Source organism: Plutella xylostella, chromosome 25 (genome assembly GCF_932276165.1).
Source record: "Plutella xylostella chromosome 25, ilPluXylo3.1, whole genome shotgun sequence".
NCBI lineage: Eukaryota > Metazoa > Arthropoda > Insecta > Lepidoptera > Plutellidae > Plutella > Plutella xylostella.
The window spans coordinates 8,389,451-8,413,020 of record NC_064005.1 but is presented as its reverse complement, the minus strand read 5'-3'; the positions used below and the strand labels follow the sequence as shown (position 1 = coordinate 8,413,020).

The window sequence follows — 23,570 nt, the reverse complement described above, 5'->3', positions numbered from 1 at the left end:
CCAAAGGGTGAAAGTACCTATTCATGCCTAAACGGCTTCTCTAATGAAAATGTATTTTTAATTCGATTCTGGCGCAAACGTGTCATAACTATTTTTCAACACTGTATCTACTGAAACTACTTAGACTGACTGGTTAAGATGCAGACGTGCCGTTTTCACAATTCCATTTTGAGTATCCTCAACTGTTTTATGGATCTTTCAGTTAGTTACGTAACTAGTTACCAAGTAAAAAATTACTTGTGTCATGCTCGTACTCGCATCTCATTTAGGAGCTCTCTGGCCTCTAGCTGAAGGCTAGAACTGGTATATATATCTACTAAGCTAGTACAGAGTTATAACCGGGCAGCGGTGACTGACGTGGTAGCTGCTTGATTTATTAGAGTTTGCTGAAAACTTTCTAAATAAGTAATAATTATTAGTCATAATATTAACTCTTCGCAGTTCTTTCAGAATGCAATACCAGGTCGCTGAAGTAGGTAACCTTCCTTAGCTGGACAACAACAACAACAAGCCTTTTTGTTTTAAAGAATGTTACAGTTATTCGCCGTTCCACTGTCATATCGATGTCCAAGGACTGTTTCTTGGGTATAGCTAACTACCTAAGTTTACCTATAGATAGCCGCAAGCTATCTGCTGTTGGCGAACTGTCAGTTCTGATTGATAAGTCAGGCTCGAGGTGGCTCGTCCAACTGTCCATGTTCCCGCCACCATGATTGTTGCTTCCACAGATTAGAGAGTCTATGTTGGCTGTCGTTGCATCAGGTCTGATCAGGTACAACTAACATCTTTACGTACCATCTTTATTTAATCGAGCTATTTTATTTTGTTTTATCTAGGTTGACTTAATGGTTTCAAGATCGAACCTACAACAATGTAAGTAGGTACCTACCTACGTACCTTTGAAGTTGCAACAAGGCGAAGCCTTAAGGTTTTGGCCGAGACCTGCCCTTAGTGTTGACGAACATACCTAAAGGTGACCTTGTTAATGTTTTTCATATGAAGTACTGAACATTTTACTTATCCTGGTGGCATGACTGATCATTTACTTACCCAGTTAAGACATGTTAGCCGGGTTTCATTTATCAACTATTATAATTGTTATTGTTGTGTTAATCAATCTTTACTAATTGATGTCATCTACCAAGGAATGCAGCCAGAGCTCATAATATTCACACATGATGATACAGAATGATAGTAGCCCACAAAATCGGTGCAAAGGCTTATAAAATAACTTTCCTTCCTAGTAGGACTGCACAGGAACTCGTTAACCGCCGAGTTAGTTAGAATACAAAATTAGACTGTGTGTTACTTGTCAATCTAGAATATGAATATAGTGACCTGCATCATGTTTTGAAAAACTGAATACTTAGTTATCCGCCAGTGTCACAGCCTTCATCTAATCTTTTCCAGTAGCTGATGAGGCTGAGATATTTAGTAAAATTATCTTCCCTTCAAGCACCACTCCTCGTTCCAAGGACTAGATGCCGCGCCAGGTGTTGCAGGCCGTGTCGTCGTACAGGGCTGACTGAGCAGGTCCACGAGGCTCCAGGGTCGGCTGCTACATTTCTGAGGTCAGTCCAGAATTACATACCCTAGTCAGCATGTGCTGACCTGAGCCCCAGCGGCCTGGATCGATATTCTACATTTTACAGCTTTTAAATATTGTTGCAAAGTATTTCACTGGTTCCATCCATTCGGCTAGTGTGTGTTAAAAATATTGCCTTGACAATAACAAGATTTTGATCAATAATTACTTATAAGTATTGCTTTCGAAGAGGCACTGTGTGTATCCATATGTATAAATACCTACCTATATGTATAGGTACATACCTTCCATAACTTTCTGACAAGTCAGGAATAACTTACTTAAGTCTTATATATACTTATACCTTTCTTTTTAGTATATCTATTACCTAGAAATCTATGCATTATAAATTTATAGATTCAAATATTTATCTACTGATATACTCATCAGTAGCTTATGGGTCACAGTTGGTTTTCTCTCCACCATGCGATAATAAACACATCTCACAATGTTTAACTAGGTTTCAGATAGGCTCAGACTACATAATAGACGCATTTTTCCTGAAATAAAAATGACATATTATGTATCTAGCCTATCTGAAACCTAGTCATTTCTGCATGGTGATATTACAACTGAGGCGCGCGGGCGACTCACTCTATTTATATAGGCACCCGCACCTTGCAAATTAAAGGTGGAGAGAAAAATGGACTTTATTTAACTGTCACTGTGACCCTTATGATGCCGAACACGGAGAAAGTCGAAACGCCATATCTCACAATGTTTAACTAGGTTTCAGATAGGCTAGATACATAATATGTCATTTTTATTTCAGGAAAAATGCGTCTATTATCTATTATTTCTCATGGCACGCGGGCCACTGATAAAGGCCCGGCGGGCCACATGCGGCCCGCGGGCCGCAGTTTGAGTATAGCTGTGCTAGACAGTAGGTACAGTTAGATATATCAGCTGTCCGATACCCATAGGCCATATTACAGGCTCTGTGGAGCTTGGGGTCGGATTGCCGTGTGGGAGATTTCCCCACATAGTTATTATTATTATCTTCTTCAGTAGTGTACACAACACATCTTACCATCAATATTCTAGTCTATGCTTACCATAAGTGGTACCTACGGGTTCCCCTCATCTCGCATAATCTTTATTGACCAAAACTCATTTCGCATAACTCGTATGTTCTAAACTTTTTTGGCCGAACCATCACTTTGCCAAGACTTATGTGGCATAAGGCTCGTTTCATCTAAAACTCTTTAGGCACAATCTTTAAACACCTAAGTTTCGTTTGCTCAAATTTATGTTCGTCTACAGGGTGTTGCAAAAAGGGTATACTAAGCCGAAACCTACATGTGCAGCATGTTATATCTAAGCCCGAAACTGAAATCAGAATTTGAAAATTCGCGAAAAAAATTTTCATTTTCCATAGAAACTTTGTTAGTCACGTGACTTTTACTATGGAAAAAATTTTTTTTTTTTTCGCGAATTTCTAAATTCTGATTTCAGTTTCGGGCTTAGATATAAGATGCTGCACATGTAGGTTTCGGCTTAGTATACCAATTTTGCAACACCCTGTATACCTATGTATAATCTTGTTTCTCCTAATGTTATCTTAATAAGTAATATATTAAGTATGTATAAATTGTGGTATTTTTCGGTGTGGTATTGAATGATAAAAAAATCGAAAGTTAACGAGCAATATAATTATTACAAACCCCATGAGATCGATACCTAGAGATAGGTGCGACGACGAGCAAAGCGAGGAGGAGCGTGTTAGGTGCACATTTTCATCAAAACCAAAGCGGAGCGTAGCGAAGCGGAGCGGAGCGTTTTCCAAACAGCGGAAACAATACAAGGTACCAGTTTGCGCTATAGAGAGACGCTCCGTTAAAGTTAAAGCCAAACAAATATTATTACTTTGTATAATAAACCTATTATTAGGCTATTCAAGATTTGGCCATACCATTATTAGGCTAAACAAGATAATGCGAAATAACTTTTTACTAATCGAGATTTATGCCATACGATTTTCGGCGAAACGAGACTTTGACCAAACGTTACTATGCAATACGAGATTAGGCAAATAAATCTTAGGCCAAAAAAGGTAGAACCGGTACCTACCTTTTCCCGTCAACAATCTTTACCGTGATCTCCTCAAGTAGACACACTCTGTCATCGGGCTTCCTCTTCCAGTCACCTTGATGTCTAAAATCTTTTCTGTCCAATGAGCCAGCCTTGTACCTAGCAAGCCCCTTCAGTTAGCTCTAGCTAACTTGGAGGGTGGCCGATTGCGTTCGTGGTATCTTTTACCCAGAGTGGGTTGGGTATATATACACCATAATAATATAATGTGCTTTCTCAAAAACTACCTAGTGAAGTAGACTGACCGAAGATACTAAATCCAACATCCTGTAGATCTCACTCCCAGGTTCCCGACCCTCCTTACCTTTATCTTATCGAATCAACCTTTCTATCTATATTTACCAGTCACAATAATAAACAATGGCGACTATCACTTGGCCATCTGCCCATTATCCCCATCAGTTCGATGAGTACTCATCATTAGCCCGGCGAGAATATGACTCCATTCAATATAATCTTGGCACGTCAACGTTTAAACTATTTTTGCATGAGTCTCCTAAGTACCTAGACTTCTAAAGCCAAATGCTTAGCTAATGATAGAGCAATTAGAATTTCTGTCTTTCCTGCCTGTTACATTTATATTGTAACTTTTCCTTCTCTAGAAATGGCATATAACTAAGCTAGTAAAATTAGCTATGATAGGGAACTTAGTAAATATATTTTATGTAACGAATATGAATAACTAAAAAAAACAGTAATTCAACTTAAACTATTTATTTTCCTTTTACAAAATGACCTCTATAGTAATTTACAATAATTTTTAGACTTCCAATTAAATTGCATACTTCCTTACAGAAGTAAAGGTGTTGCTTTCAGTAATTTTGGACCCAAAATTAATGTAGGTGTTTACGCAAAAATGCTAACTTGTAAAAAGTAAATATTTGGTTTCAGGATCGGAGCTTTAACTGAGAGGAAGTCAAAAACATGAGATCAAAAACATGATAAGTTCCTTACCATGCAGAGCTGAAGTTGATTTTTATACGCAAAGAAAAACTGTAGGAATGTATGTGCGTACTAATAACAAGGCAAGTTAGCATTTTTGCATACATTATTTGATACAATCAACATGAGATGGAAGATACGTCAAATATTTTCAACTTTAATTATTGCTTTTCTCAATTCCAGTGTTGTTTTAAGGCGGTAAGGTCGAAATTAGCTTGATGTAACTCCCACCTGCGTTTTGCTCCGCGCCCGTGTCGAGCGACCATCTTCCATCTCGCTCCCCCACACGGGAGTGATCGGGACGGAAGACTCTACTCCGACAGTCGCACAGAACGACTGATTCCACGATTGATTGCAAATCAAACACTCGCTGACCCAGGCCCACTGCTTTATTGACTCACCAGTGTTTCCATACAATAAATCATAACAATTCAGGTCAAACAAAACAACATGTGCCGAACATAATATAACCGGCAGCGGGCTGGCGTGTAGCGCGGGGCCGCTGGCGCCAATAAATAACGTTTATGTACACGAGGCCACTCGCATAACTACACCCCCTCTATATACTTTTATAACCTTTTTTAAAAATTTATAATTTATTTCGTTACGTTCCTATCTATGTAGGGAGCCGGGCCGGGACCGTGCGCGCTCTCTACCGACGGGAATACTTGTGCTTAGTCTGTCGAGACCATGTGACCTGAGCTTACCTTATTGTCAGTACCTAAGTAAAGAAACTCTCACTCGGGACTTATAAAAACGTGTATCAAATGTAGTTTTACTGCGTATATCGCGGCAGTGGGGTTGTTAAGGCACCGGTCTACGTTCCTATCAGTTTGACAGCTTCGTATCGTCAATAAGTTTTACGTTTCGCTCAATATGCAGTCTTATACATCTAGCAGGTGTTGTAATGACGCAAAGTACGTACTATTGCAAACGGAATATGAAATGAACGGACCCTACCGAAGATCTACTGATAAACTTACAGCTTCATTACGACACCGACATAAGTTTGAGCGCATGATAATTATAGTTTTGAGAACCGTTCTTTGACACCGCACACTCTATATTCTAGCTGATAGTTGTATAATTCCAACATAATTGACTGTTAGTCATATGGCGGTAATACAGAAACCAGCATCAATACAAAAGTTGTTACGCAGTCTAGAACCGCTGTATATTTTTAGTTACAGAAGTGTTTTGGTATGGTGTAAACCTCTATCTAACAAATACTAAGTTTATATTTACACCATCACAATTATTCCCTCTTACTACTCTGTTATCAGTTCTTCAATTCGGAATTTGATGTTTTTTGAGTTATAAATGGTATAAAGTCGGCGGCCCAAACTTATATGATATGCAACCGCCAACAATATGCCATCTGCCGATATATTTCCTAACTACAGATAGAATTTGAGTCTACAAACTATTCCGTCTACATCTACCTCTAGTTAGGAAATCCACCTCACTCCGACAAACAGAAATAGATTGATAATACGGCATCCTCATACAACCCGCACTCACGGCCACAATTAACATGCAATCTTAAAATCCACTTCATGGACACGCCGATATCGGAATAGTATCAAAACTCTACCCCAATCCAAGAAATCACTTTGCGCAGTATTAATTGAGCCAGTACCCGACAAAGGCCGTACAGTGCCACCAACTCAACTAAACCATCACAAACATTATGCCTCTCATCATTCCGAATATCGCATAAAAAATAGTCTATGACCGCTCAGTCAAGTTGGCCGCACTAACCTATTTGCTGTCACACCAAACGTCAAACTGACACTGACAGCTGTCAAACTCGGCGGCGCGCGGGCGACGTCCCCGGCGGCGGGGGGCGGGGCGGGGGGTAGTTACTGCGAGGGGTAGGGCGCGGGCGCGGAGGGCAGCGGGCCCGAGTACACCAGCGGCTGTTGGCTCCAGCCGGGGCCGCCGTTGCCTCCCATGTTCATGCGGTAGCCGGCTGGAATGAGAAGAGATGGTTTTGTTAGGACTTCAGTATTATCAAACTCAGTAGTAAGTTGTGTGGAAGTTGAATATAATAATGTTATGTCTAGGTTGGTCCACCTTGATTGTTCAGTATGGGTCTGGGAAAGTGTAATCATAAGACATACTAAGATGTCCATAGGCATCATGTCAGTTATTACACCAATGTCTATCCTTGCTGTTGTGACACACAAGTTCACTAACACCATTGATATTTTGAATGTGGGAGGGAAAATATTGTATGATTCGCAACTCTCATACAAGTTGTTAAAATGTGAAAAACTGGGAGAATTATGCTTGCCGCATTTGTATACACCCTGCGATTCTTATAGGCAGTGTTGACCCCATTATATGCAGGTGGATTCTTCATCTTATTGTGTCAATGACAAATAGAAGAGCTTATTATAATTATTAGCTTGAAAGGAATCATCATCATCCAGTTCGGTCCTGTTACTCTTCTAATGTCAACGGACCAACGTTACGGGTCGGCGGTCTACCGACTGATCGCCGTCCCTCCCTTGGCCACCACTCCGACAAAGGAATGGCCAGCTAAAATAGCGTCAGTCACTGAATGCACAGTATGCAACCGACTTATGTGCCGGACTTATACAGGTGATTAAGCAATAAAGGTGTAATAAAGTAGCATGTAAAAGTAGGTCACTCACCGGCCGCCGCAGCCTGCGGGTTGCTGTACGCCGTCGCGTACTGCTGGTAGTACCCCGGCGCCATGTAGCCCTGTATCGCGGGGTAGCCCTGGAAACAATGCGATTGATAGTTGAAATACATAGTCAAAGGATGTCCGCTGGTTGAAGGAGATATACAGGATGTTGCACAAAGGGTATTATAGCCAAAAACTACATGTGGTATACCTAAAAATGAAATCAGAATGTCAAAATTCGCGATCAGAATTCGCTGCGCACGTAGGTTTCGGCTTAGAGGCCGTCCATTAATCACGTGAGGTTGTTTTTCTCATTTTTTGACCCCCCCCTCCCCCCTGGTGATATTTGGTGAGGTTTGGGACCAACCCCCCCTCCCCCCCCTGGATCACGTGTATTTTTTTGGAAGTCTATGTAAAGGCAATTTTTGACTAGAAAAAAATAGGTCATACTACAAATCGTTAAAATTTTTGCGCCGTCCAAAATATCGGTTCAGAAATACCTAATTTTTTACAAAAAATTAATACACGTGATATCTAACGAGAACCCCCCCTCCCCCCTCGTGATGTTTCGTGAGGTTTTCAGTACCCCCTCCCCCCCCCCCCCTTTGAGCCTCACGTGATTAATGGACGGCCCCTTAGTGCCTATATCCTTTTTGCAACACACTGTAGATGGGTGGATGGTAGAGGTTTGTATTTTCTTGTGTATTTTTGGTGTGTGGTTCTGGACACCGAATAAATTAAATATTTTTTTTATGAAAAGGGTACTTTTAAGTAAGAAGGTCTACTATTTGTGTTAATATGCATAAATTAGTGTTGCCACGAATAGTGATTTGGCCGAATACCGAATACCGAATATTCGGCCGGCACTCTCAGCCGAATACCGAATATTCGGCCGCCGAATATTCGGCAGGTGATCCAGTATAATTCAATAAGTTGAAGTTTTATTTAAAGAGTGTACTTCTTAACCTTACGGCAGATCCGTACAACTGGTGGTCAACCAACTCGAATCAGTAGCCAAACCTTATATATTTTGTTAAAAAATACCTGTGTCTCAGTAGTAGGTATTGTATATTTTTATTTTATGAAAAAAGGGCAATTGTCTCTTACGAACAAATGCCGAAAAACTTGTCTATATATTCATCACAATTTGCCTTTTATTAATTTTAAATATTAAAAATACATATGTTGTATGTTGCAGGTTTTTGCAATTAATGATTGTTTGATAGTTAAATGTTTCGATCAAATAGTTTTTTATTCCCTTTTGTAAGATATTTGCTAGTTTTTTAAGTATTCGGTATTCGGCCGAATACTACTTACTATTCGGCCGAATACCGAATACTGAAAAAACTGGCCGAATAGGCCGAATACCGAATAGTTGCCGAATATTCGTGGCATCTCTAGCATAAATGTTCCATTAGGTAGTATTTTATTCTATTCTGGGAGGAGGTGACGCTAGCTAAAGTTTATTTACATAGCTCTCTTAGGAGGAACCTACATGTACGCCATTGTATGCTTGTACTGGTACTAGCACTGACCATAAGGCCAGGGAAAATGAAAGAACATAGCTTCCAGTGGTCTGCTTATGGTAGTCAGCTTCAATAAGTAGAATATGAGTACTATAAGTTGGATTAATTCAAATATCATCATCTAGAAAACCTCTGATAATACACTGGACCACTGGTCTGTACTTAGGTTTACTCATTGTGCTATTAGCTGCCAGTTTCTATAATTATGTATCCATAACTGGTAGTTACTTTCATACGATTTTGACAGATTGTTACTTTTGATTATGTAATGCAGTAAGAGGAATAAAAACATTTCACTGGATATCTTAATAGTGAAATGTAACAAACCAGTAAAACTAATGCCATTTCCACTATTCAAAGATTTCCTACTCTTGAATCATGTGACCTACACAAAGCAATGGGCGTAAGACAATGAAACTGCCGTCCCGGGCAACAATACCTACTTCAACTTCAACAATACTTCTGTTTAAAGACAAAGGAAGTGTACTATGTAGAGTAAAACATGCTTGACGAATGGAAACTTCGTAATAGAATAAGCTGCATGATAGAAGGATATTATGCAGAAAAAAAGTTTTATGTAATCTCTAGTGCATATAACTAGATTTAAACCAATTTTTTTTATAAAAAGCAGAGCATGTTATTGTACGGAACGACTGGATACGTTATAGTTGATAGTTAGTTTACTTCGTAAATAGTCATAGAAATAACTAGATAGAGTAGTTAGCCCGATCACACTTGCGAAGGTTCTGGAACATTCCATAGTTTTCGTGAAGTTACCATAATGTTCTAGAATAATAAGTATAGAATAAATAGTTCGACAATAGTCCAGAAGGTTCTAGAACAATGGCCAGGGAATGTTCCATAACGTCCGCGAACCTTCTAGTCGCTAAGTTACATAGGTACTTATAGTTGTTTGTTGTATTGTTTACGTTTGTACCTACTCTACTTTGGTAATAATAATAATAAATAGTGTGACCTCGGGTATCTCTGGAACTATCGGGAAGATCGCTCGCCGGCCTATATAAAGAGACGGGTCCGGCGAATATCATAGTCAGTCTAATAGTAACAGCGAAACAGTAAACAACATACAGTCCACTAGTAACGGCCTACAGTGAAGATCTCCAGAGACACTCGAAGTTAACAGTGACCAGCAATACCGGTGTTTTCTTTGGAAGACTCTACAGGCTAACAGCTACCTCAACAGTGGCATTTCCTCATCTTCTTCAAGAACCAACAGGTGCACCGCCATTTCCTTCGAACCGTACAGTAATAGTTCCCGAAACGGTCGAGGTGATCCGCACATTTGGTCCTTCGAGCCGGATTGAAGACACAGGAATGCCTGTAACGAGGTCCACGACAGGGAGGCTACAGCGCGGCGGCCTAGAACAGAAGCCCACAGAAGAATCGTCGGCCGCCGGCGCCACCGCCTCCACCGCCATCGCTACAGACTCCGACATGCACACGCCGTCAACCGCCATGACAGCATCGACATCGACGGGTGTGTCCACCGGAGTATCGACGGCGCCCTCTTCTGCCATGAGGGGGGTGGACTCCGTCCCGTCCCCCGCATCCGGGGGGGCACCGCTCCCTGTATTCGGGGGAGTAACGTGGCCGCCCTCCACTGCCGCGAGGGTGGTAACAGCTGCCGCCGGAACGCCCTTCCCACCGTCATGTATCCGGGCTACTCCGCCAGCGTCTACAGCAAGATCGAAGGCCAAGTCATTGAAGGCACGCCGCATCGCCGAAGCTAAAGAAGAATTAGCACGTCGTCAAGTTGAAATCGCCGAAGCGAAAGCTGAACTCGCCGCCGCCCGGCTCGCAGTTATTGAAGCTGAATCCGACACCGAAGACGACGATGGCAGCATTAGCTCCGAGATGGAGAGCACTCTCGGGGACCCTGCCTCCACTGCCGTCCCTGTCGCTCAGCCGCGGGCAAGCGACTCTGTGAGCCTCACCGCCCTCGCCGAGGCTATCGCTCTGGCTGCAAGAGCCGGGGCGCCGCCGCCACCGCCTCCGCGTCACATCAGCGAGCTTCCGTACTTCAGCGGCGCACCGCACGAGTGGCTACAGTTCAAGACCGCCTACTACGAGTCAGCCGCTTCACTCGCGCCCTGCGATAACATGGGGCGCCTACGACGATGCCTGAAAGGAAGAGCGAAAGAAGCTGTCAGCCGCCTGCTCATCACCAGCACGACGCCCGAGAACGTGATGAAGTCACTTGAATTGTGCTTCGGGCGCCCGGACAGCATCGCGCTCGCCGAGCTCGAACGTCTGCGGGCACTACGCCGGCCTGCGGACAGCGCTACAGAGTTCTGCTTCTTTGCAAATGAAGTAAGCAACATCGTGACGGTACTGCAAGAGCTGCACCGCGACCGCTACCTCAACAATCCCGAGATCACGCAGCTCACAGTCGAGAAGCTCACCTCCGCTCACAAGCTTCGCTGGTACGATTTCACCGCCGCACAGTCACCTGAGGAACCAGACCTGCTGAAGCTCAGCCGATTCCTCACTCGGGAAGCTTCCATCTGCATGCCGCACGCACACGAAAAGACGGTTGCCTACGAATCTAAGAAACAGCAGCCGCCGCACCGCGCACAATGGACATACGCAACAACAGAACAGAAACCTACGTGTCCAGTGTGCTGCAACAGGGGCCACGACCCAACAGAATGCCGCAAGTTCGTCGAGAGTGACGTCGACACACGCTGGCATCTAGCAAAGCAGAGTAGGCTCTGCTTTAGCTGTCTACGCTACCGCAGCAAGACGCACCGATGCAGAAAGAAGAAATGTGGCGTCGATGGCTGCGAGAGGTTACATCACCGACTGCTACACTTCGTGCGCAATGACAAGTCCGAAGCCAAGAAAACAGAAGCAGTCGCCTCTACATGGACACCGAAGCGAACGAAAGCGTATCGCAAAATAGTAAAGGTCCAAGTCTCCGGACCGGCGGGAGCGGTCGATACATGCGCGCTCCTAGACGACGGATCAACAGTAACGCTCATCGACAGCGAAATCGCACAGAAGATCGGAGCCAGGGGGCCCATAGACCCTCTCAACATACAAGGTGTCTCCGACACAAGCGTCGACGAGTCCGCATCGCGTCGCGTCGCACTCACTATCACGGGTGCGAGCGAGACGCACACAGTCAACGCACGCACAGTACAGAAGCTGCACCTCGCCGCACAGCGTGTCACCGAGCAAGACCTCGCCGGCTGCCCTCACCTGGAAGACATCCAGCACGAGCTGAAGCACGCAGACATGAAGCCAGGCCTGCTCATCGGCCAAGACAACTGGCACCTGCTGATGGCGACGGAAGTGCGAGCGGGACAGCGACACCAACCAGTGGCTTCACGCACACCACTGGGCTGGGTGTTACACGGTGCACACACACGCACGCTGGGACAGCGTGTGCACTACGTGAACAACATCGTCAACATCCAAGACAGCATGGACGGGCAGCTGAAGAGACACTTCGCGCTCGACTCATTGACGATCACACCGAAGAAAACGAACCCCAATACAGAACCAAAACAGGATCCTACTACCTGGCACGGCGGTCGAGGTTTGCGACGTCGTCATGGTGGCAGACAGCAACCTACCACGCAACACGTGGCCGAAAGACATAGTCATGGCTGTCTACCTAGGAGAAGACGTCATCGTACGAACAGCCGACGTCCAGACCAAAGGAAGGACCCTCAGAAGACCGAACAAGCAGCTGGTGATCCTGCCTACAGCTCCAGTCGTTCCAACCGAAGATTTCAACGCCCTGCAGGCGATGACCGGCGGGAGAGATGTACGGAACGACTGGATACGTTATAGTTGATAGTTAGTTTACTTCGTAAATAGTCATAGAAATAACTAGATAGAGTAGTTAGCCCGATCACACTTGCGAAGGTTCTGGAACATTCCATAGTTTTCGTGAAGTTACCATAATGTTCTAGAATAATAAGTATAGAATAAATAGTTCGACAATAGTCCAGAAGGTTCTAGAACAATGGCCAGGGAATGTTCCATAACGTCCGCGAACCTTCTAGTCGCTAAGTTACATAGGTACTTATAGTTGTTTGTTGTATTGTTTACGTTTGTACCTACTCTACTTTGGTAATAATAATAATAAATAGTGTGACCTCGGGTATCTCTGGAACTATCGGGAAGATCGCTCGCCGGCCTATATAAAGAGACGGGTCCGGCGAATATCATAGTCAGTCTAATAGTAACAGCGAAACAGTAAACAACATACAGTCCACTAGTAACGGCCTACAGTGAAGATCTCCAGAGACACTCGAAGTTAACAGTGACCAGCAATACCGGTGTTTTCTTTGGAAGACTCTACAGGCTAACAGCTACCTCAACAGTGGCATTTCCTCATCTTCTTCAAGAACCAACAGGTGCACCGCCATTTCCTTCGAACCGTACAGTAATAGTTCCCGAAACGGTCGAGGTGATCCGCACAGTTATCATTATTAATTATGATTATGTAAGTGCTGGTGTTCCTGTTTAAATAAATAATTTACTTTGCATAGTAATATTTCAGGCTTTGTACTTTACTAACATAGAAATAATATGGATATAGCACCCCCAATGGGAAAATTCAGAGGACAAATAGATACATAATGTCTATGGTATGAATCATCACTCATTATAATAAAGGTTTTGAACAGCTGTACTTATAAAGTGGATAAAGTGATTAACCTTTTAACAGACTTGACCTAATTAACAATTTATGTAACACGAATCTAAGCTTATCACAGTTTTTATGTTGTTGTGTAGGTAATGCATGAAAAAGATTTAATTCAAGAAGTATTTGCAACAAAATACAACAAGCACACAATCATTATGAAGTAAACCTTTTTTACTTTGCCATCTGAAGTTTTTTTTATGAAGATGTTAAATTATGCTTTTCATGACACAAAATTATCTTTGCATAATTAAAACACTAAGGGCCGGTTTTTCAATGCCAGGATAAAACGTCAAATAACTATCTAACGAATAATTTTATTTGGCTCTTTATCGGCCTGGTAGTTGCTTAACCATTTTTCAATTGTGATTTATTCCATAGATAACTATCTTACCGATTTTTCTATTTGAACTCAGGAGAGATGAAACAAGTATATGGCAGACACTAGTGCTAAAGCAGGACAGACTACTATTTCAATTGTCAGTATCAACTATCACTGTCAAGCAAAGAGCAATCAAGCCACAACCACAAGCCTCACTGACTGTTTGGTTTGGTTGTTTTGATTTTGGTATTTAAATTTGTTATTTTTGAATCACAATGGTTTCACAAAAGAGAGCGTTTAGCGAATTTTAATAATGCTGAAGTTACTGTGTAGTGAGTTTGGTAGATAAATTCAAACATGTCATAGAAAATAAAAAGACCGATGCTGCAACAAATAAAGATAAGGAGACTGCATGGAAGAAAATTGAGTTTTCTTTTAACTCCAGTGGTATAACCACAAGTGTCCGCTCATGGAAAACCCTTAAGTTAAAGTACGAGGGCATCAAAAAACAATGAAGAAGAAGTCTTCACTGCAAAGGCAGGAGATGTACAAAACTGGAGGTGGGCCTTCAAATGCACCTCCATTTATCGATGTAGAAGAAAAGGTGTTAGGCATTTGCTCCAACATTACCATTCAACATATCCTTAATTTAGAATTAACAAATAAAAACTGCAAGAAATAATTATAACACCTATGTTTTATTATCAAGTACTGGATGGTTTCTCTCTTTTCTCCTCAGCCTATAGCAGTCCAATACTGGACATTGAAGATCATCCCGCCAAGCCGGAGGGATGTCTTAGATACTTATATATAGCATAGGTTACCTACTTATCTTATCGTAAAATGAAAAACTATATGTACCTTAATATTTTTTTATGAAGGAAGTGCTGCTACATTCCTGTTTTATAAAATTAATGATTGAAAATAAATCAACATAACGTTTCTAGTCTGGTGCCTTTCGGCGATGAAATTCTTTTGCATCCCCCATACTATAATGATCAGGCCTCGTTTTGACGACTGTGACTTTCCTTTCAAATGGATTAATATATTCATTCATTACTGCCTCTTCTTCGATCGCGATATCATCAATATCATCGAAAATATCCATTGAAAATTACGATTATTCTCTGCGCTCGGTAGTTTAGAATTGGTATAAACGCAAAAAAGAACTTACAATAACCTCAAATGTCAAATTATCAATCGAATAAGCCCTATCTGGCGGCCCAAGCAGCAGATAGATTTATTCTCCAGTTAACTGAGTTATTGGACGAATAAGTTCTATCTGACATTTGAAAAATGTAATATTTCGCTATCTGTCGAATAAACGCTATCTATCTGTCTATCTGAGCATTGAAAAATCGGCCCTAAACTATATATCAAGCCAAGGCTGTCATAATTTCCACAACTGAACAAGTGAAATGGTCAAAAAATAAAGACAGGTTTTTCATAATTTTCAATAGGAACTCAAAGCTACAGAACATAAAACTTACCCATGCTATGAAAAAAATATTGAAAATAAAAATAAGCATAGTTCAAGAAATGCAAGTTTTACTATGCAAGTACACAGGCATGATAAGAGTAACTATAGAGATAACAACTACATGCTTGAATTTATGTAACATTTTCAATGTAATATAGGTTTGTGTGTTATACTTTTAACCTAACTAAAGTTGTGCAAAACCCTGACTTGACTGATAAGGTTGGCTTTGGATTTGGATATTTTGATTTATTGCTTTTGGATTAAGCCCACCTTCTGCAAATTTAAATATCCTATAATTGTGCTATTTAAAGAGTTAAATAAATAAATAAGAAGTGAGCAAAAAGCTATAAAAATACTGTATAGATTTTGATTAATAAGGACACTGTTCTTCATTTACTTTCAATAAATACATTTTTCATCCTCACTAGAATATCTGAAGGAGTTAAAGATCCATAGTATCTGTCCATTCTGGGAGACAGGCCCCCCTTCCTTTCTCCAAAATACAGCATATTATCAAACTGAGTATATAATCATAATGTACCTATGTAAAAAGTTTTTTTATTAGCTTTATTTATTTGTTTTTGATTGTTGAACGATTTGTTGACATAATAGTTTGATAACTTGTATACTTGTATGTAGTGCTGATAGCCAATCATTTATAAAACATGGCCTAGAAATCAAAATTAATTATTAAATTTACTTACTTGACCATCCTAAAAAGAAAATGTTTTTATGAATAAATTAGGCCTGCATTTTATACTGATTGGAATACCAAAGAGTCTAAAAAAGGGGAGCAAATACATAGCAAATAATATATAATAGTTTAACATCACCCCCTACTACAATAGAAAACAATGGCACCAAAACACTTTGGGCTTTCATTTGTTTTCAAGTCAAACCTCTTTGGTTGAAACAATTTGCATTAGTGAATAAATTAGAAAATAAATCATGGAAAATTTTCATTACCTGTGCATACCAGTATCCCATGCCCTGTTGGTATGGGTAGCCGGGGTATTGCCCCGTCTGTGGGCTCATCGTCGCCGGGGGCGCTGCCGCATTGTTGCTACTCTGGAAACAGGATAACAATACCAAGTTTACATTGTGAAACAAGTATTATCCAACAACAAGAACAGTAACTAAACTTCAAACCTAAGTAATCATTATGTATGATATAAGTAGAGAAATGAATTTTATACACACTTGATTGATATGACAGGTGTTTATGTTAATTTTGTGAATAAATAAACACAGCTGATGTTATTCCACAAACCTGGTTATCACCAGAGCCACCATTTTCCTTCCCCCAGAAACATTTCACAGTGTGCCTGCTTATTTCTGTGTTGTGTACCGCCTCTATAGCATGTGCGGCAGACTCCTTAGTAGTAAACCTAATGAATGCATATCCCTTATCCCTGAATACTCTTATATCTTGAATCTGACCAAATTGTGAGAATGTGGTCTGCATTAGCTCCTCCGTAATGACATTGCTGGTGAACCCTCCGCAGTACACGGTGGTGTTTGTGGGCGAGCTCTGGTTGTACACCTCGTCGAATGTGGGCTGCTTGGCCCGCTTGTTGCTTGGTGCACCCTCATTGGGTCTGTTGGCCGGGGGTTTGCGGGTGGACCAGTTGGTGCGTATGGAGCGGGATCCCAGCCACTGTCCGTTCATGGCCTGAATGGCCGCTTCGGCGTCAGCCTTCTTAACAAATGAGACGAAGGCGTAGCCTTTAGATTTGAGCGTTTGTGGGTCGCGCACTATCCGGCAGTTGGAGATCTCTCCGAAGGGCGCGAAGGCCTCGCGCAGGGTGTGCGTCTCGATCTCGGGCGACAGGTCACCCACGAAGATGTGGTGGTGGTTGCTGGTGTCCGTCTTGGGCTGGTTGCCGGGGCTCGTGGCCCAGTTCACCTTCATCTCCTTGTCGAGGAACACTCGCTTGTTCATGGCGGCCAGGGCCGTGGCGGCCGCCGAGTGGTTTGTAAACTCCAGAAACGCATATGGATCGTTGCCGGGCTCGCGAATAATCTTACAACCTTTTACTTCGCCTATTTGTCCGAACAACGCGCATAGGAAATCCTCTGTCACACTCGCGTCCAAATTACCGACGTAAAGAGTTTTCGGGTGGCTTTCGTCGCCCATAATTAGATTTATCGTAATCTAGCGGTTACTTAATTACTGCTACGAACACTAATAATGAAAATTCTCCTAAATCAATGTGTTATTTCATCACACCAAACATTAGATGACGGATAAAAGAAAGAAAAATGTCGCAAAAGCGCCTGGAACTTCTCGAAAGACGTTGCTGTTGACTCGTGAAACGTTCACTTTTCGGAACCCATAAACAAACGCATTTATAGAGGAATTTCCGGTCGAATTAATTTAAAATTTTTGGCAGGAACATTCTATAATGTTAATTAAACGTCAAATAAGGCTGCATAATTTCAAGAATACCCAATTTTATGTCTAAACGCCGAAAGGACTATTTTTCTATGCGTAATTATCAAATAAATCATAAATGAATTATCCTCTTTTTCCAATACCATAGCCAAACAGAGGATATTTCAATAGACAAGATAAATAATTCCGGAAATGAGTGTCACTTTACTACGGTGTAGTGCGTTCATGTAGAATATAAACACACTTTAATCTACTATCCTTGTCTCACATAAGCAAAAATTAGCATAGCGTCCCGTTGTCACAGTTGACTCATCATAATCTTTGTCTGCCCATAGACTCTAATGCTCAGAATAAAAATCTGCATCTGCAACAGAATAGAAATACGCGCACACACGGCAAAGTCATCAATCATCCCATCATCCCATAATCCACAATCATCCACTACCTAGGACATTCACAAAGTGGTAGAGACCCATTAGTCATTCAGATTGATACAACGAGTTTTAACTTTATGTCCAATATAATTAATATAAACAATCGACCTTCGAGTATTACTTAATTAATTGCTTTTTATGAATTTGAGGGTAAAATTCGACAACTGTAGGTACATTGTATATACCAGATACCTAGAGTATAACTCTTTATTCTAAGGGTTATCTATTGAGTCTATGATCTGTCATTCTGTCTGTCAAATTTTCAATAAATGTCACATCACAATCACCAAATCCATTTTTGTTGTAAAATACTTTAAATTAGGAAATTACACAAAAACCATGATCATACTGAGTATATTTAGTTCCTAGCATTCATCAGCTATTACCTCCTCTATTACTTTCTCTCATTCTACTTGAAATATTAATTTTTCGGAGGTTATATCGGACGGTCTTTACAGTATTTTAGTTACACGTATGCAGTGTTTAAAGTGTGTGTTTTATTAGTTTTATGAGTGATTCTGTTTCAAATATCGTACATAATGCCGTGTGGATGTGTGTCGCCGATTTTTATATTCCAACTTCCAGTTATTTTGGTTTAAAACCGCAATAACCGCAACCTATAGTTTTGCCTTCCTCCTTGGTAGCTATTCGTGAAAAGTTGTGATAAATAAGGCATTTATACAATATAATATTGTTTATAGTAATTCAGGAATTGATATGAATGTTAAAAAATAATCTAATTAGAATAATTCTTATACAGTATGGTGTAAAAGAATATTAAGCAAATACATAAACTATTCAATATTTTAAAGGCTTCTGTAGATGATAGTTTTTTTGAAGATACAAAATGCTGCCATTAATACAGAAGGACACGACCCGGTCGCCCCGTCTTGGAGGAGGCTTATTTGAGAGGTTCAACAATTGGCTGAGACTCATTTATTCTGACAAAAACTCTAGAAATCTATTTCTTTTCCTTATTCTTAACTTATCTTTTGCATTCGTTGAACTTTTCTATGGAATATGGACCAACAGCTTGGGTAAGATTTAATTCCTGATTATTATTAGTTTACATAAATAAATGAATTGTAATTATTATGTTTTCTTCTTACGTTACAGTCCATAACCTTTATAAAATTCCCTAAGTACTCATAGATTTCAAAAGAGAAAGTTAATACTGCTAAAATTTGTCACCATTAAAATATCAGCTGCTTTACTTATTTATACATACATACTACAAATGCAACATCACCATTTCAGGCCTTATCTCCGATGCATTCCACATGTTCTTTGACTGCACGGGTCTGGTGGCTGGTCTTGCCGCCTCTCTCATTTCCAAGTGGAGGGCCAATGAGAGATATTCATATGGATATGCCCGAGCGGAGGTGGTGGCCGGCTTTGTCAATGGACTGTTCCTGTTGTTCATTGCTTTCTTCATCTTGAGTGAAGCTGTTGAGAGAGCTATTGAGCCTCCTGAGGTGAGACTATATTAATTATAAGCTAATTATTTCGTATACCTAACCATTGCACTATTCACATAATCTCATTAGCCATTCTAGTCCAGTACTAGATTAAATCTCAATATATGGAGCTAATGGTCCTTTTGTCAGTGTACTTGCTAGCTTGCTACCTGTTAGCTTAATAGGAGATAGTGTGATGGTGTCATTAACTTATTATCTCACCTATTAACTGCTTAGAACTGGATCCTAGTAACAACAACATCTCAGCCTCTTTTGGTATAGCTAGGAAACAGTTATGGTATCCATTTTAATGTATCTCTCTAAAAGCAATCATCACTGCCAGGTGTTGCCACCCATATTATACTTAATAAAAGATGTAATATAGCTTATTATTTTATAATAGTGTACCCAATAAATCTGCAATTAAACAGAATACTTGTACCACCTGTTTAACTAATGAGTTTATTTGTACCTGCCAAAAAAAATTGCGAAGAATTTTATCACCTTATAGTAGGTAGGTATTTATCATTCTAATATTGAATATATTACATTAAATCATTGCCATTGCATAAATCGGTAAGCCAGAAGAATGCTTTGAAACAGATAATCTTATCACCCCAGAGTCCACGTGAGCTTGTATGCAATTAGACTGCATTATCTTAATATGAAAACAATTAAGTAACATTACGAGAATACCAGTAAAGTCAACGCCATGTTAAATGCAAGATCAATTTTAATTCATAAGACTATACAGAGCCATACTTGTGTTTCACACTGTAAAAACATCTTATAGTTACGATTAAAGTCCCTTTTTAGGTACACTGGACATTCTGAACAAGCTAGGTTTATCCCAGATTTCCCCTTATAAAAGCAAGGTCACGAGACCGCTAGAGAAAATATCACTCAAGATAAGAATAGCGCTATTATTTTTATTTTGTAACAAGCCCACGTTTCATTACCCCATATCTATTCATTCTTATAATAAGTTATTACTTTATTATGTTGAAAAGTTAAATCTCTAATGCAAACGCAACATAAAACTCGGCAATAAGTTACGACATCCAAGTTATACCTATTACAATTCGATACGTTTGAGATAAGTTGTGGCTACAATCATGATTTTGTTTATCAGTAATTTTAAGATCGGCTATCGCTTGGCAAATTATAAACGTAGTTTTAGGTAGGTAACTTTTTGTCGTAACGTTTTTGTAAACCACCGTAAAGTAGATATTGGCAAATGCTATCGTTTGTATTTATCTCGTGTACTTAATTTTATTTACTACTAGCTGTTCCCGCGCGCTTCGCTTCGCCTTAAAAAGTTTTCCCGTGGGAATTCCGGGATAAAAAGTAGCCTATGTTCTTTCCCAGGGTCTAGACCGTATGTATACCAAATTTCATTTAAATCCGTTCAGTAGTTTTGGAGTGAAAGAGTAACAGACAGACAGACAGACACAGTCACTTTCGCATTTATAATATTAGTTAGGATTAGGATTAGTTAGGATTCCCTCTGATATTCAACTATGAATTTACTTCGAGACATAAGATACTTTTTGTAAATAACGACCGGATGACTTTGCGATCCCAAAGATCCCGGGTTCGATTCCTGGCCGGGTTGAGATGATTTGTTTAAAGAGAGTCATTTTGAAAGAAAGCAACAGAATAACCTTACCTTACCCTTTCACCACGATGACAAACCTCAGTAAACAACACCACCTTTCTCCAATTCCAGGTAAAACACGAGCGTCTCCTGCTAGTCTCAATCCTGGGCTTCCTCGTCAACATGGTGGGCATATACGCGTTCCACCACGGCCACGGGCACGGCCACGGCGGCCACGGCCACTCACACGGCGGCCACGGCCACTCCCACAACGGCCACGCTGAACACGGCCACTCACACGACATTGAAGCGCCGACTGGAGCCGGCTCAGCGATCATGCGAGGAGTTTTCTTGCACGTTCTAGCTGATACTCTAGGATCGGTTGGGGTGATTATATCAGCTTTGTTAATGAGAACTTTCGGATGGATGCGGGCAGACCCGATATGTTCCATGGCGATCGCCTTATTGATAGCGGCGAGTGTGGTGCCTCTTATAAGAGATTCTGCCGGGGTCTTGATGCAGCGAACGCCGACAGTGCTCGAGCGCTCGCTCCCATCTTTATACACCAGAGTGTGCGGGTTAGCGGGAGTCCATGCAGTTCAGGAACCTCATTTCTGGACGCTATGCAGCGATGTGCACGTGGGCGCTTTAAAGCTGGAAGTGTCTAGGGAAGTGGACCCTAGATACGTGACGCAGCAAGCAGCGAGAATCTTCCGCGACGTCGGGGTCACTCACCTTACAGTGCAGCTCGACTACCCCCCCCTCTGATCCGAACCCCTCCCCGCCCCCGCTAAATAGAAGTAAAGGACTGGACTGTTGTGTACATAAAGTAAGATTCAGTTTTGGTTGTTTTGTGGTTGGAGACGCGGTGTGAAATTTATGATTTGTGTTTTTTAATGAAATACTGGTAGGAAAATTATAAAGCTAATTTAAGGATGTTGTTTCTTTGATTTCGGTTAGGTGGTAAAACTTCCGTCGTAATGCGTAGGTCAATCTACATTAACCAATTTTTAACCGATTATAGGTAAAGTTAGGGCTAGAATGATCTCTAGTTATTCCATAGACATTTTTATAATTTTCCTTTAGTTATTTTATTTAAAGTATTATACATAAAGTTCAGAAGTAGTGGCGTTATCCCGGTTTCTGGAATGCTATTTTAAGTTAACCATTGATAATTGTTAGCGTTATCCATTAATTTATATATAGTGTACCTAAAGCTGTCTGCATCCAACTATTACCTTTTAGATGTAATTACTGCCCATCCTATCCTTAGGGTGTCCCACAATACTTCTAGGCAAAAAAAGTAAAATGTAAAAGTAACCTGCTTAATTATATTAATTTATTCTAGCCTCTTAATCTTGGATTAACTTTGAACAGTCTACCAGAAACTGGGAGTTAGAGATTTTTCATACATTGTGATAATTATAAGAAGATTCTTCCATAACATAAGTTGTGGAGAATTAATGCAAAATATGTGTACATTTTGCAACAATACATTTTAGCAAACAATATTTTTATTTTTCTATTTATGTAATGAATGTATGTATATTATTTTTACTTAATTAAATAGCTTTATTTTAAATAATTACGTACTAAGCTATAGTTTACTGTATGTAAAATACCTACAATGTTTTAGTATCTATATTTTTGTTACGTAGCTCTTTTTTAATATTTAGGAATATTGTTGTGGTAATTTGGCACATTCCAATATTATTTTTAGTAGGTATAAATGCATACACATTGTGTAAACTGAAATATACACTATTTACTTTGGATCTACTTCTATTTCTTTGTGAAATGTAAATTATGAATGGATTCTGGTGCCTAAATTTACTAGAGTTAATGAATATAAACCTACATACATAGTTCTTTGCTTTAGCGCAAATATGTTGTATAGATAAAAGGAGAACGGCAGTCCTCGTACCGCCATTTTTTTGGAGCGTTCCAGAACCATGTTTTCACCATTTATTAATACAGTGTAGATAAGGTATTTCCAGTATTTACAATATTTTTAGAAGTCGGGGGAAAAGAGAAAAATATAAACGAATAATATTTAAATCTAAGGATAATGGAACGTAAAAACAAACATATAGAGAACGGAACGTAACAACTGTGATGCCAGCCCTCGGAATATTACCAGCAAATCCGAGCAACAAAGTAATCGAATAGAAATATCGATACAATCTTAAATACAAAAGATATTTTATTTATCATTTTCCATTACCTAACCTAATTATTTAATATTTTGAATACCGCTGAAACTGCTGAAGATATAGAACAAAATGTGACAAAGGGGAGAACCAGACCCGGTTCCTGTTCCACCTCCCCGGCAGGCTCCCGTCCCACTTCTTCATCAGGAACCTGCAGAAGCAGCAGAACAAGAACACGCAAAATCCTGACAATATTTTCT

General features: G+C 40.4%; 2 protein-coding genes across 2 annotated transcripts; one reads left to right on the top strand and one right to left on the bottom strand.

The window, feature by feature from the left end:
- Positions 1-4,374: 4,374 nt before the first annotated feature.
- LOC105379955 (nucleolysin TIAR) lies at positions 4,375-17,719 on the bottom strand. The gene is made up of 4 exons (XM_038107291.2): positions 16,548-17,719; positions 16,244-16,345; positions 7,279-7,366; positions 4,375-6,590 (listed from the first exon to the last, which is right to left on the bottom strand). Exons 1-4 carry the CDS (start codon positions 17,412-17,414, stop codon positions 6,481-6,483), a joined length of 1,167 nt encoding a protein of 388 aa, XP_037963219.1. The 5' UTR covers positions 17,415-17,719; the 3' UTR covers positions 4,375-6,480.
- Positions 17,720-18,349: 630 nt separating this feature from the next.
- On the top strand, positions 18,350-22,941 carry LOC105391025 (zinc transporter 7). The gene is made up of 3 exons (XM_038107452.2): positions 18,350-19,143; positions 19,364-19,581; positions 21,293-22,941. Exons 1-3 carry the CDS (start codon positions 18,954-18,956, stop codon positions 21,926-21,928), a joined length of 1,044 nt encoding a protein of 347 aa, XP_037963380.2. The 5' UTR covers positions 18,350-18,953; the 3' UTR covers positions 21,929-22,941.
- Positions 22,942-23,570: the final 629 nt, after the last annotated feature.

What these genes read in the sequence shown, in the direction of transcription:
- LOC105379955 (XM_038107291.2), bottom strand. Translation starts at nt 17,414, where the DNA reads ATGGGCGACGAAAGCCACCCGAAAACTCTTTACGTCGGTAATTTGGAC. An exon ending in TGGGATACTGGTATGCACAG is followed by an intron (nt 7,367 to 16,243) that starts GTAATGAAAATT and finishes CATTGTTTCCAG; the next exon opens with GGCTACCCCGCGATACAGGG. An exon ending in CCCGCAGGCTGCGGCGGCCG is followed by an intron (nt 6,591 to 7,278) that starts GTGAGTGACCTA and finishes TTCTCATTCCAG; the next exon opens with CCGGCTACCGCATGAACATG.
- LOC105391025 (XM_038107452.2), top strand. Translation starts at nt 18,954, where the DNA reads ATGCTGCCATTAATACAGAAGGACACGACCCGGTCGCCCCGTCTTGGA. An exon ending in AATATGGACCAACAGCTTGG is followed by an intron (nt 19,144 to 19,363) that starts GTAAGATTTAAT and finishes TCACCATTTCAG; the next exon opens with GCCTTATCTCCGATGCATTC. An exon ending in GAGCTATTGAGCCTCCTGAG is followed by an intron (nt 19,582 to 21,292) that starts GTGAGACTATAT and finishes CTCCAATTCCAG; the next exon opens with GTAAAACACGAGCGTCTCCT.